The 14508-nt window shown below is 44.4% G+C and overlaps 1 protein-coding gene across 3 annotated transcripts; it reads left to right on the top strand.

Annotated features, from left to right (window-relative positions):
- The first annotated feature begins 46 nt into the window (after positions 1-46).
- On the top strand, positions 47-13845 carry RLIM (ring finger protein, LIM domain interacting). Of its 3 annotated transcripts, XM_056491449.1 has the most exons (5): positions 47-218; positions 801-901; positions 9370-9558; positions 10372-10455; positions 11290-13845. In XM_056491449.1, the coding sequence occupies exons 3-5, from the start codon at positions 9390-9392 to the stop codon at positions 12822-12824; spliced, it is 1788 nt and encodes a 595-aa protein (XP_056347424.1). In that variant the 5' UTR covers positions 47-218; positions 801-901; positions 9370-9389; the 3' UTR covers positions 12825-13845. The 3 variants fall into 3 exon arrangements, with proteins under 3 accessions (XP_056347424.1, XP_056347423.1, XP_056347425.1); XM_056491448.1 differs by lacking the exon at positions 801-901; XM_056491450.1 differs by lacking the exons at positions 801-901; positions 10372-10455.
- Positions 13846-14508: the final 663 nt, after the last annotated feature.

The raw sequence follows: 14508 nt of genomic DNA, 5'->3' as shown, positions 1-14508 counted from the left end.
GGGCCGCGCCTGCGCGGGGCCGCGCGCGCCTCCACTTCCGGCTGCCGCCGGCCGCTTCCGGCCCCCCGTTCCTTGGTAACAATGGAGCAGAAAATGGCCGCCTGAGCGGGCAGGAGGCGGCGCGGCGGCGGAGCGGCACGGGCAGAGCGCGGACAGCCGGCAGCCAGCCCCGAGCGGCGCGGGCAGCGGCGCACCCACAGCTGGGGGGGCGGCGGGCGGTGAGCAGCGGGGCGGGGGCGGGCACTCAAAATGGCCCGTGGAAGGGAGAGGCCCAGGCACCCGGGGGAGGCGGCGGCGGCCTCCGCCCGGAGCGGGGAGCGGCGGCGGGGCCCCTCAGGCCGCGCTCGGGGTCAGGCCGCGCTGGGGGGCGGCTCGGCGGGGCGCGGGAGGCTCCAGCGGCGGGGCCGTGAGGGAGCGGGGGGCGGTGATGGCGGTGCCCGGATGGGCCGCGCTCCGTCACCGCGGGGATTCTCCTGGCGGGGCTGGGGCCGGGATTGCGCTGCCCCCGGGGATTCTCCTGGCAGGGCCTCCCCGATCCTCCAGCGGGGGCTGGGGCCGGGTTTGTGCTGCCCCCGGGGATTCTCCTGGCGGGGCTGGGGCCGGGTTTGCGCTGCCCCCGGGGATTCTCCTGGCAGGGCCTCCCCGATCCTCCAGCGGGGGCTGGGGCCGGGTTTGTGCCGCCCCCGGGGCGGGCAGCACAGCCCGGCACCCCCCGGGTGTCCGCTGGGCTGGGGGAGGAATTGGAACCAGCTCCTTTCGGGAGGGGTGGTTATAGCTGCTATCCCGGGCCTCGTCCGCAGTTCAGTGCCTGCTGAAGGAATCGCAGCTTTTCAGGGCCCGTGAGTTGAGGCGAGAAGCCTTGTTGTGGAAGACAGGCGAGAACAACTCTTCCTATCCCTGTGTAAGGCTCTGGATCGGCTCGTGACCTGCTCAAACCTGTGGTGTTTGCTATTCCTGTGCTGAGTTTCTCCCCAGTTAATCACGTCATCTTTGCTCTGTCACCGTAGCTTCCTTGCCCCTTTTAATGCTGTTTGTTGGCATTTAAGGTTTCTGTTTCTCTGTTTCAAAACCCTTGTCAAGTCCAGCTAAATGTATGTGTTTATCTTGCGTGATCTACTTTGAGGAGCAATCAGGTTGTGTGTATATATATATATATATTTATATAATGTAGTGATGATTAAGGTTTGTTTATAAAATTTATGTCTTGATTTTAGTGTGGAGTGGAAGCCTGACAAAAAGTTTCACAGCAAAAAAACCTGAATTTTTAAAATAATAGTAGTATTGTTTTGCTGTTTCTCAGGAATGTGGAACCTTGATACAGAGAAGCTTCTAAACAAGAATACAGACTTGATAATACCCAATAGTATCATCACACATCACATTTATTTTCTTGCCCACATTGACAGTATTGGGTAATTTCAACTTGAAAATACTTGTCAAATGTTCAAAAGAACTTCTGACACTAATTGGTCCCTGAATTTTAATTGCAGCGACTTGTCAAGTCTTTCTAAAACAAATAAACAGTTGGCTGCTTCTTGGGCAATTAATTATCTTAATTGAGGGTCAGATATTTAGTTTTGTTGTAGTGGTCACTTAGCACTTAAACTGACTCTGTTCCCTCTACAGGTTTACCATTTTGGAATTAAAATAATGATAGTTTAGAATTATGTCCTGGGAAGGAAAAACACACCACACATTATAAAATTAAGGGTTTCTTGTTATGTTAGACCACTGAGGCACAACAACTGCAGTGTTCCCTTCATCAGCAACTCTGACTGGGTAAATGTTTGTCACTGAAATAACCACACACCAGTATTTTTCAAGCCTGTAGTGGTTGCCATCTGTATTATATTTATTTTCCATACTACTGAATTCCTGGACGAGAGTGTTGCAAGTGTCTGCTCTCCAATATGTGTATTTGAGTTTTTTTAGAGAACTGGATAATGTGATCCTTAGATGGAAATGTTTTCAGAACACCTCTATATCAATATATCTGCCTTGCTTGTTCCTTTATTCCTCTTCCCTGTAGGAATGTGTCAGAATAAGTCCCTAGATCTTAGTTGAATGATTCCGCTTGCAGTGGAGGTATTGTACTTTTTATTTAAAAATCATAACACAATATAATATAATGTTATGACTCCCTATACTTGAGTCTAAAGATTGCATTTAAGTCCAGCCTAATGTAGCTTAACACATTACTAGACTGTCCTAAATTCTTTTTTTCTTATAGAGAACTTGAGTTTCCATGTGTTAAAACACTTGAATGCAAACATAATTACTGGGTGTTTATCCAGGGTTTTGTGGTTTCAACTCAGTCTTGCTGAAAACTTATCAGCTGCTGAGCTTGCAGAAATTATTTGTGAAAGGATAAAACCAAATGTGAAACATTTCCATCTTCAAATACCTTTGAGAGCCTTGTGCTTCTCAAACCCAAAACTTCTAAGGAGTGTGGCAGTGTCATAACTTAGTCAGGAGCATCCCATGGGCTGGTTTTGCCTTTGCCCAGGTTCTGGCTGCAGGTAAGATCATAAACACAAGGCTGTGCAGGTTTGTATTAACAGGGTGCTTGTCAGAAGAAGTGCTGAGGCTCAGCTTTTGGCTCAGGGAGGTCTGCAGGGTTGGATGGTCTCATAAAACCACCTGATGATTATGGAATGTAGGAAAAGGCAGCACACATTTATCTCAGTAATTTAAAATCATCTCGTGCTCAGAGCACTCTGGGTTTCCATGAGCAAGGAGTGTGTGCACATAGTCCTATTAGGATGCTGGAGCTTCCCTGCCTTGGGATGGCATCAGAAATGGAATTCTCATGGTACAGATACCTGTTGAAGTTCAAATAAATTTGCCTTCATTTTATTTCCCACTTCTGTGTTTGTTGGGCTCCGGCTACCAGCAAGAGCAGGAGCGCACGTATCGGAATTCCTCTGTGGTTGTGGTTGCAGTGATTCTCTGCCTGTTGCTCTGTCACTGCTAGCAGTGCCTGCATTAGCAGCAGTTCTGTGGAGACAGCCAGATTCAGCAGTGAATTTAAAGATGAGTTTTTCTTTTTTAGTTGAAAATCAGTGTTGATTGTGGCTTAGTGCTTTCACCAACCACGGCTTGTGTTTCTTCAGGAATCAAAGCTCTGCTTGTCCTTGGATATCAGCCTGTTCTAGTGCTGTGTCTCAGGGTCAGCACTGGTTACTTGTATGTAACTTTACTTCTTTTGAGTTGAGTGGGCCTTCTGCTGTCTCAGCAGCATTTCTGGGCTAAAAGAGCATTATTTCACAAGCCTGCACTGCTGGAAACTTGCTGCACCTCATAAACACCAAGCTTTCTCTTCTCTGCTATCTGAATTTGATGGCAAAGGTAGTGTTATCTTCATTTTATTTTCCACTTGTGTGTGAATAGTGTTGTTTTGGTAAGTGCAGATGATAAAAGGCAAAGCCCAGCATTTTGGCAGTTGTTACTACATTTTATTTTCAGAGCTCCATCTTGGTTCCACATGTTCTCAGTGCTCTGGAATTGCTAAGCTCTGCCCTGATTTCCTCACTCCTTTCTGACTTATCAGGAGTTGTTAGTGTTTCTCTTCTTTATCTCAACAGTTGGTTCAGCTGAAGTGTTTTTCCTCTCTGGTTTGTTGGAGTTTTTTTTATTCTGTGGAACTTTCTGCCACTGTTCTGCAAAAGTATTCATTTGCCTTCTATTGTTTGAAATGTATGTTCAGAATGACATCTTGTTTGAGGACCTTTGCTTTGAAACACACTGGGGTAGTGAAAAAGCTGAATTGGTGTTTAACACTCCTTGTTAAAGTGGCATTTAAATTTTATAGCACTTTTCACACAACACTTCCATAGAACACAAAACTTTCTTCCAGCTTTCCAAGAGTGGTGTGTGTTTCATGATAATTTTTGAGTTAAAGAGGACATAGGGAGTTCTTGATTTTAAAACTTGTGATAAGTTTATTAAAAATCTAATAAGAACCTAAATCTGCTGTTCATCCCAGTGGAAATAAAAAGCCGGAATAGCAGGGCCAAAATTCATGATGCCACTTTGAAAACTAGAAAAGTTTGTTCCTTTTTACTCTTTCTGAGATGGAAATCAGTATTTTGGACCTGTGGTATCAAAGCCTGTGGTGTGATCACAAAAGGAAACCTGTGCACCTGCACAAAAAGAGAAAGCCAAACAAACTTGACATAATGAAGCTCCATGTATAATGCAAATAGATGACTTTCATTTCACTGTCTTAGGGTGTCTTTTTCCTTTAATGATGGGATTCACTGACAGTTTTTGCTTCTGCTTTTGAGCTTGCAGACTTGAGTGATGAAATATTTAAGATGAAAATGTAGTTTCTGTTAAAACTAGCTGGAAGCAAGGCATTGAGAAATTGGATACCGACTGGCATGGAAACTATTTTTTAACTTTAAATTCTTCTAGGAAAATGAGGTGGGGTGTGTTGGATGAGTGCTGTGTGTGAAGTGGGTTCTGTTTGTGCTTGAGGGAGCTGGGGTGAGAGGACTGCCTGTTCTAGCTGCTGTTCCTGTGTCATTTGAGCCATGGAATTGGAGTGAGGGCTGGCTGGGGCCGTGCTGCCATGGCACGTCAGAGCTGCTGAAGTCACAGTTCATGGAAAGTGCTTGGACACACAGCTGTGCTCTGCCTCCCTGCAGCTGAAGTGTCTTTGGGCAGGGAAAACAGCCTCTAAGGACCCAAAGCACAGCAGTCAGAGCTGCTGGCTTCCATCCTGAGTCACTCACTATTGCAAGGGTTTGATCAGTCCTGCAGACTGCAGCTAAGCAAGGGGTGCTACTGGTTGGAGTAGCTAATTAAGATGAGGGTATGAATCAGAAATGAGGAGTTGGCCTTCTGCTGAGGACACCTCTGAAGCACCCACACTGCCATCCTCTTTTTTTGTTTATCCAGAGGTATTAACTGAGATGCTGGGACGTGAGGTAGCTCAGGTAACATTCCTGCCATACAGGGCACGAGACATTCTCAGGTGAGGTTGAAATACCGGTACCACCAACGTGGGGCAGTTCTAGAGGAGTTCCTTGCACACCTGACTCATGAGCAGCTGAGCTGTTGCTTCAGTTTAATTAAATTCTGTGCCTTGTCCTGTTAAAATGTGAGGCTTGCCCCATAAATCTCAGAAAGGTTTTAATTTTAAGGTATTGCTTTTTCATTTAACCCTGCTAATGAGGGATTTCAGGGTTTGTCAGATTTTCTAAGTTCTGCCTAGTTGGTTTAATGAGAGTTCTAATGTTTTATGGGATTTCTTTGAAATCTAAAAAAGCCAGGAATGCAGGCTAAGGGAGTGTCTTGGTATTCAATACAGATAACTAATGTCAGGAGATATTATACATTATTGAAGAAGGAAGAACTAGGGATTTATTACTGTCCATTAGTACTTTTTCTGGGAAGAATCCTGTAGTCCACAAGTGCTGTGCAATATGGAGATAGGTTGTGCTGCTGTTGAAGGCAAATGGGTGACACACACATTATCCCTGCTTGCTGTCTCACTAGATTTGAGGCAGTAGCACATTCCTGACTGGATTTAGTTTGCACACAACTTGGCATGAAAGAAAACCAAATACTTCTTATGCTGTAAGAATGATAACTTTGCATTATTGAGGGAATATCCAGTACTCTTAAACTGTCCCTATCAAAAAAACACATAGTGTTTCTTCCTCCTGAATAAAAGAATGTAACAAACAATAGCTTTTGTGAGCTTACTGCAGTCTGGAGCAGCAGTGGGGAGACAGGCAGTCATTTGTGCTCAGAAATCTCTGAGCTTGTTCAAGCATAACTGCAGGGAAGATACTTTTCTGATTTGTGGCAAGATGGGAACACCAATTAAGAATTCACTACTCTGGATACTCAGCTGCTGAAGATTTTTTTTTTTTTTTTTTTTTTTTTTTCTTAAGGAGAAAGTTGTTTATCCTATATCTGATTCTCTTTCTTTGTGTAGTCTTTAGGTGGTCACCCCCTCACTTCCCCATAAAGAGATTTTCATATCTGGGTGTCTCAGCTGAAGTTGGCAATAACCAGCAGATCTGAACTTCCTGCTCATAATTGTGACCTTCCCCACCCTGTGTTAACTCAGTGCTGACAAGGAAGGATACTAGAGGAGGAAATTCTGAATCTTTTAACTTGGATAAGAACAAGGTCTTACCCTGGAAGAAAGAAAAGCAGAGTTGAACTGTACCTGCTTATTAGATAACCAAATGTTGGTTATTTTGTTCTAAGCTAATAGTACACCTGTTGGTTTTCCCTCCTCAGGCTTCCCTGTATTACTGGCTTCCTTCAGCCAGTCTTAATTGTCTGCAGGGTGTGAGCTGAGAGCAGCAACCTGAGGGGCAGATTTTCAAGTTATTTCTGCCTCTCTGCACCGGGCCATGGTAACTCCCACCATAAAAATCCTGCTGTCCAGCCAGATGGACTCTGTGGAGCCATGCTGAGGCAGGAGCAGTCTAAACATTGCAATAAGTTCAGTCTGGCCATGGAGAGCTCTGCAGCAGGCTGGGAGGTGAGGCTTAGGTTGGACAATGAGCTCAATGAGCTGAGTGCACAGGGAGGAGATGGAAAATAGCAGAAGCCTTGGGCTAGAAATCCTGGTTTTAGTGTCAGAGCTCTGGTTTGAAGAGTATCATCCCATTTGCTGTCAGCTGTCAGGTAGGGAGGATGTGATGTTGCTGTGTTTCTGTGTCATCTGTATTTCCATCAGTGTAAACATCCCATAGGGATTCACAGCATTTCTGGGATTGTGACATCAGGATATAGGGGGCTGGTGTCACCTGTGAGTAGATTTCAATAGGAAAATACAGCAGTTTGTTACTGGCAGAAATAGCCCTTATGTAAATTTAATTCTTCATTCAAGTTTTTTTCTTAGCAGTAAACTCTATTCAGTCTTGACCACTAGCTGATTTTATGGTTTGAGGGAAGAGGTGATGGAGGAGAAAAGAGGAGCAAACCTGGAAATGAGTAGTACTGATTTACTCCAGGCATTTCTTAAAGCATCACATATTGAACTCTACATCAGCCTGTTGATAAAAAAGATATTTTTAGATTTCTCCCCCTCTCCCCATTTGACTTGCTTTGACTCTGTCTTTTTCCCTGACCAAGAATGCCTATTCCATTTCAGAAAATGAAGGATGCAAATACCTTTGCATCACATAGGCATTAGGTAGCCAAGGTACCTGCAAGCACTGGGATTTTCAGATAAAAGGACAGTGGTAAATAAGTAGTAAACAAATGTTATGTTTTGTTTTTGTAGTGCATCTTTTTTAAAAGCTGGAGAATTAGACTGATGGTTACAAAGATGTTAATATTGCCATCTCTCTGAAGACATTCCATGTGTTTCCAAGTTTGAAGTGTATTCCCAAAGAACTGATGTATTTTTCAGGGTTTTATTTTGGATGCAAATGTCTCATTCTACTTGAGACTTTTATTCAGATATGACCAGAACCAGCGAGAGCTGCTTTTAAAAGTATCTACTCAAGCATATCTTTAAGTAACGCTACCTGGAGTAATAATTCTGTTACAGAAAGCTTGTAAAAGAGTTGATGGAAGCTGTGCCCTTAGAAACACGTGCCTGGCATGTGCAGGGCACAGAGATTTCCTAAGTGAGCCAGGTCAGAGCTGAACACACCTGCAGAAACTGTTGCTCAGCTGTCCTGTGAGTGGGGTCATTTATCGGTGTTTAACAGCTCGTCACACCGCGCACATCACATGCCAGTCTGCAGTCTTTAGATTGCACCAGGGATTTAGAAATGCAGAGAAAGCTGATAGGATCCCATCTGACTCAGGAGTGACCCTGGTAATTGCTGCTGATTCCTGAAAAAGAGAGTGGAATTGCTTTGGTAAAATGGCAGAACTTCACAGAACCAAACAGCACCGGTAGTCCCGAGTGGCAATAAGTTAATATCACTAACCTAAAATCAAGTTCTGCTGCATCACAACTGAAGAGAGAGGGTCAAAACAGCAATTTCATAATTTGCAGATCTGCAATAATGGGATGTCCTATCCTGTGGAATTTTTCTGGTGCTACACACCAAGGTCATCAGTGGACTTTAATTTTCACCATAGCAGCTGAAATAAAGTGCCCGTGGAGATCATGCAGTGCTGCTCCTCTGGAGAAGCACTAATGTAAACTGTGGGCAGTCTTGACTTGACAGCTGTGCTGACAAACCAAAAAAAGATGCTTTTTGCACTAGACAGATGTCTAAGTGTTGGAAATTTTCCAGTGAGAAGCAGAAAAGCTTTATTCTTCCAGTATTTCCATGTCACATGAAGTATGGTTTAAATGAAAGGAATGTTTTCTGATGGGGAATGTTATTGCAGAGCTTTTCAGCATGCAGAAGATTAGCTTCTTAATCACCTCTCTGAGTAACTAGATTCTACCAGTTGTACAGGAAAAGTCTTGGTGCTGTGAGAAGTGAGCAGAGTGATCAAGGAAAGTGGTTATTTTATCTTCATTTGCTGCATTTGCATGGCACAGCCAGTGCCAGAATGTCTCCTGCATTTGCATGTGTTCCTTATAATATTTATCAGATACAGACACGGCATTCATCGATTATTTTCCTTGAAAGAGAGAGGTTGTCAAGTATTCCATCCAAATGAAAAACAATATGAAAAGATTATATTTTAAAATATGCAGCCTTAGAAGACAGCTCTTTAAAGCAGTGGTGTACCTGGTATGTGCTGGAGTTTTGTCTTGGAAATTTGCTCATCAACATCAGTAGTTCAGTAAAAGCTAAAACTTGAAAGCAAATTATTTTCTTGATGTAAAACTGTGAAGTTGATTCTACAAACTCTTGTCTTTTGAGGGAATGAGAACCTTTCCTTTTTTTTCTGTGTACTGGGTTCCACATCTTCTTCTTTATTTGAGTTCTTCATAACCACTTTATTCTGTTAAAATTCACTTGTATGGTGAATAGGGTGTTTCTGTAGAAGGCAGGAAAAGGCAAGGAACATACAATGCTGTACAGAGAGAGCATGATCAGGGATGGCTTATGCCTTGTACTCCACTTCTGTAAGGCTGCTTGGAGAGGCACTTGTGATACTTTATCACAAATAAAATATTGTGATATTTAGGAGTATTTTATGCAAAAAGCAGATAATCATGGTCACCTACTTTGTGAATGCAAAGGTGAGCTTAGACTTATGGCAGATTCTGTTGTTCATCTTGCTGCTTTGTTGAGTATTTGGGAGTGTTTGTACTTCTTGAGGAGGTTCATGCTTTGTTTTTGATGCCTGTGGTGATGAACCTGCTCCTAACTAAAGCTTCATCAGCAAACTGCTTTAACCTGTACTTCACTCTCCATTGCAAACATGCCTAAATTTCATGCTGTATTTCATATTTGCTGAAGGGTTTGTTCTCTCCTTTTGTAGGTACTATTCTAGTTATCAAGATGGAAAGCTCAGATTCTAGTGATAAAGGAAGTATTGATCAATCAGAAGCCCAACGACAGAGCCAGCTGGATCGATTAGACCGAGAAGAAGCTTTCTATCAGTTTGTGAACAGCCTGAGTGAGGAGGACTACAGGCTTATGAGAGATAACAATTTGCTAGGAACACCAGGTAGGTAATGCTTGCCTGTGTCCATCCTGCTAGAGTTGCTTGTAGGCAATTTGTGTCATTTTCTGTTCTCCTGAAGCCCTTTCACCCGTCTGTGTGCTGCAGCTGTGTTCTGTGGTAGGAAGTAGCTTTTTTGTAATTTGTGCACATTTAAATTCAAGTGGTCCCTTGACTTGTGGAGACATAGGATGGTGTGGATTCATCAGATACAAAAGTCTGGTGTTTGCACAACTTGGCAGGAACACCCAGATTTGACCCAGTTCCAGCTGTGAACCTTTAGATGGACAAAAAATCTTTTTTAAGCATCAGTGTGCAGATTTTGTGCTGGTGAGGTTAGGACTTTGTAACCAGGGTAAGTAGTTTGGTATGAGATTCTGCATGGGCATTTTAATGTCAGCTCTCAATCAACTTGTTAAATTTCCTCTTTATGGGTTGATACCTAATTCAAACCACAACTCAAGTAATTTAAACATTCTTTTCCTGCTTGTGGAAGTGTTAACCTCAAATGTTTCACTCTGGACACTCTAATGGGTGTAGGATGACAAAAATTGCTGCTCAGTTGTAGAGGTTACAGAACCAGAGAGCACATCTCTCTTGAATAGGATGGAACTGTTGGATATTTCAGCTTCAGGAAAACTTGGGACAGCAGTGCTAAAGTGTCTGAACTTCCCTGTAGCAACGTGCAGTGCCATTATGGCAGGATTAATTTGACAGAACACAAGCAGTGGCTTGTACCTTCTTTAGAAGCTTATGATAATGCTTGCCATACATAAATGATTTGGAAATATTTTTGGAAAATTTTGCTTATTTTCTAAGGTGAAATTACTGAAGAAGAGTTGCTGAGAAGGCTACACCAAGTTAAAGAAGGTCCGCCACAGCAAAACAGTGATGAGAATAGAGGTATATACAGTATTTGTGCAAACTCTTAACTTTAGCACCCCGTACGGACCTTAACTTGAGTGCAGGAGTGGAACAAGTTAAGCCTAGGCAGGTGCAAGGTGAGCTTTGTTTCAAAACTCAGTGAACCTTATGTCTGGTATCAGTTGCAGAGGTCAGTTTGGGACAGATTTCATTCATAACGTATCTCTTACTTCTGTCAAAAGAAAGTTTTGTTTAGTTTTTTTTTTTTTTATTTCAATTTTTTAAGATTGCCTTTCTGTTTGCTCCCTTCTGGGATGCTTTTTGGTGATCCCTCTTTTTTTAATTCACTGTTCTTCCCTTCCAAAGATGCTGCATTGCTTTTGTTGTCACCCTTCTGTAGGGATTGGAGGGGGATGCACAGAGCTGACCACTGGGGTTCATTCTTCAGTGAGACAGATTTGATATAAAGCTTTGCCAGGTAAAGGTTCAGGACAAACTTAATTCTCTGTTTCATGGTCGATAGATCACTTAATTGTTTGGAAAGGAAAACACAGAATATCGATGTTTTATGACACCTAACATGTGACTTTCCATTTACTTATGATAGAAAATACACGCTCTTTTGATGACTTGTTTGCTCTGTGATGGCTGCAGCCTATCTGTCCATATTGGAGCAATGTCCACTCCTGCTCCCTTAGAAGAGCTCTGGTAGTTACAGAATTGTCACACTGCCTGTGAAACCACAGTAGCACTTGGTAGGATTCAGCACTTCTAAATTATCACTTGTTAAGCTAAGCAATTATGTTCTTGGAAAAGAAGGCTCCAAAATTAGCTCAGTACTCTAATTTTGGTAGTTCCCTGTCTTTTTCACAGGTGCAGAGTCCGCAGAAGATGTTTCAAATGGAGATTCTATAATAGACTGGCTTAATTCAGTCCGACAGACTGGAAATACAACGCGGAGCGGGCAGCGAGGAAACCAGTCCTGGAGAGCAGTGAGCCGGACTAACCCCAATAGTGGCGACTTCAGATTCAGTTTGGAAATAAATGTCAACCGGAATAATGGGAACACGAATCCAGAAACTGAGAACGAGCCATCTGTAGAGCCTTCCAATGGGGAGGATTTGGAAAACAGCCAAAGTGACTCTGAAATTCCAAGGTCTGAATCACCGTCTGTGAGGCAGCCTGGATCAGAAAGGAGCAGTGCGGAGGAGCTGGCGGCTGAGGAGGCTTCCCCTCCTAGAGGGCAGAGGAGAGCCAGGAGCAGGAGTCCAGAGCAGCGGCGGACGCGGGCTAGGACTGATAGAAGTAGGTCACCCATCAATGCAGTGAGCGAGGCCCCTCGCAGGGCTCAGCACAGCACATCATCTCAAACACCTGAGCACTCCTCAGCGGGCGAGGCTGAGGGCAGCTCTAGAACCAGGCAGCACGTGACCTTAAGGCAGCACGCGGCGGGGACTGAGGTGCCAAGTGAAAATGCAGTTCTGTTCGCCCCCCCCGAAACGAGGCCTGCTCCTCAAGCAGCAGGTTCTTCAGAAACCGCCGGCGCCGGCGAGCCCGCGGCTCCCGGGCAGAGGCCTCCCACCATAGTGCTGGACCTGCAGGTGAGAAGAGTTCGCCCGGGCGAGTACCGGCAGAGGGACAGCATCGCCAACAGGACCCGCTCGCGCTCGCAGACCCCCAACAACACGGTCACCTACGAGAGCGAGCGCGGCGGCTTCCGGCGCACCTTCTCGCGCTCGGAGCGCGCCGGCGTCAGGACGTACGTCAGCACCATCAGGATCCCCATCCGCCGCATCCTCAACACGGGCCTGAGCGAGACCACGTCGGTCGCCATCCAGACCATGCTGAGGCAGATCATGACGGGCTTCGGGGAGCTCAGCTACTTCATGTACAGTGACAGCGACGCGGATCCCGGCGCGCCCGCGCCCGGCCCCACCGTGGAGGCCGCTGAGCCGCAGGGCGGGGCGGGGGGCGCCTCGGGTGGCGAGGGGGCGGATGTTAGCTCAGGGGAGGTGTATGAGGGTGGGCACGAGGCCGGCTCCACATCTGGTGCCAGGAGGGAAGGCAGGAATGTGAGGGGATCGGTCACTTTCGAAGAAAGCGGTTCTCTACCGTTCCTTAGCCTCGCACAATTTTTCCTACTCAATGAAGACGACGACGACCAACCCAGAGGACTCACCAAAGAACAAATTGACAACTTGGCCATGAGGAATTTCGGCGAGAGCGACGCTCTGAAAACCTGCAGCGTGTGCATCACGGAGTACACGGAGGGCAACAAGCTGCGCAAGCTGCCCTGCTCGCACGAGTACCACGTGCACTGCATCGACCGCTGGCTGTCGGAGAACTCCACCTGCCCCATCTGCCGCAGGGCCGTCCTCGCCTCCGGCAACAGGGAGAGCGTGGTCTGAAGGAGAGCTCAGCCCCTGGCCAGGCAGCTGCTGTGATAGTGATGGGCAAAGAAGTCACTTCCTTTATGGCCACTTTTTGAGTGGTACCTCAATGTATAGTAATGACTCGGAGTGAATCTTCCCTCGTCGAAGCATTTTCTCTGGATTCAAGCTTTGGGAATTGGAAAATTTCTTTAATTAGGCTTTTCGAGTTCTAGTCGGTTTGGGTGTTCAATTTCACTTGTCCAAAGACATCTCCCCACTTCAAAATTTTTTTTTTTTTTTTTTTTTTTTTTTTTGTGAAGAGTATTAAGTTCTTTTTCCTGCCCATCCCTTGCCATCCCAGTCCAATAAACAATTTATCCTCAAGATTGTGCTTCTGAGGAGTTCTTTGAGAAGTTATCCCAGCTCAGTGTCCATGAATCATAGAGGAATTTTTGCAAGAAATCCAACTCTCTGAAAAAAATAATATTAATTTAATTGCACATTTGAACATACTTTTAATTTTTCTCTTAATATTGGCTTAATATTGGATATGTCTGTGTAAATAACACTAATGTTAGCCCTTTCCCCATCACTATGGCACGCTGTAGGATGAGCTGTTAGCGTAATTGGGATATTTATCTTGTTGTGGAAATATAAGAATTGCCTATGCTTGTTTAAATAAAGGAAAAAGAGAAACAACAAATCTGTTTTAAAATTGTAAAGCTTTTTTGTAGAAGCTCAGTACTTTTCCAATGCACTGTTGTACTAACGCATTAAGAATTAAAATTGTACCATGCTTAGAAATCAAGAATGCTTTTCATACAGACCCCACCACACAGAGAGCAAACTGAACACAAGAGAGCTGCTTTTGTGACTGTGTACCTGTCAAGAGCAGTGCATATCTGTACTATTTATGTGAACAGCTACTGTAACATAAAAACAGTTGGATTAGACATTAAATTGCATTTAAAGAAACGGAAGTTAAATGTTATAATTGCAGTGTTTTGGCTCAGTAATGCCACCAGAAAAAAAAAAAAAAGATGATAAAAATTAGAAACTGTTCTAATGGCTGGTTATTTCTTGGTGTGGTTGCAAATATGGAATAATACAAACCCATGAGTACTTGGCTCGTTCACTGAGATTTGTGCCCAATTTTTGTATCAGCTTTTGCTCTCAATTTTGGAGGCAACCTTGTAATTTCAGCAAACAAGTGTGGACAGGTTGGTTTTCAGTTCTTCACGAGCTTCAGCTGTGCTGAACCTCTGGGTGTGTTGAGTGGTCAGGTGTTGGTAGCCTGTGGTGCAAGTGGCACAGGGAATAACTGGAAAGCACATCATTAGTATTGGGTTACATTTAAAAATGGGTGCACTTAAATGTGTAGCAGATTCTTGAGAATAAGAGTAGAAGCCAAACAAGCTCTTTATATTCCCAGTGGACAGAATGAAAATGAATTTACTTTTAAAATTATGTACTTGATGTGTTGCAGTTGAGAATTGGAGAATGTACCTCAACTCTCATCAGAGTGTGTGTGGGGAAACATCCTTCACCCTCACTACCCCTTCTTTCTTTTATTCTCCAAGGTTTGGGTTTTTTTTTTTTTGCTTACATGTGCAATGGGAAAGTGTTTTTTATTTATTTCCACTCCAGGGCAGTAGTTCTGAAGGGGTATGAGCTGCTCTTGCTTGGATGGGAAATGTTGCTTGGTCCTCAGATGACAAAA

This window comes from Oenanthe melanoleuca, chromosome 4A, assembly GCF_029582105.1.
Source record: "Oenanthe melanoleuca isolate GR-GAL-2019-014 chromosome 4A, OMel1.0, whole genome shotgun sequence".
Lineage (NCBI taxonomy): Eukaryota > Metazoa > Chordata > Aves > Passeriformes > Muscicapidae > Oenanthe > Oenanthe melanoleuca.
Note: the sequence above shows the minus strand (reverse complement) of the source record. Positions and strands in the feature narration are given on the sequence as shown.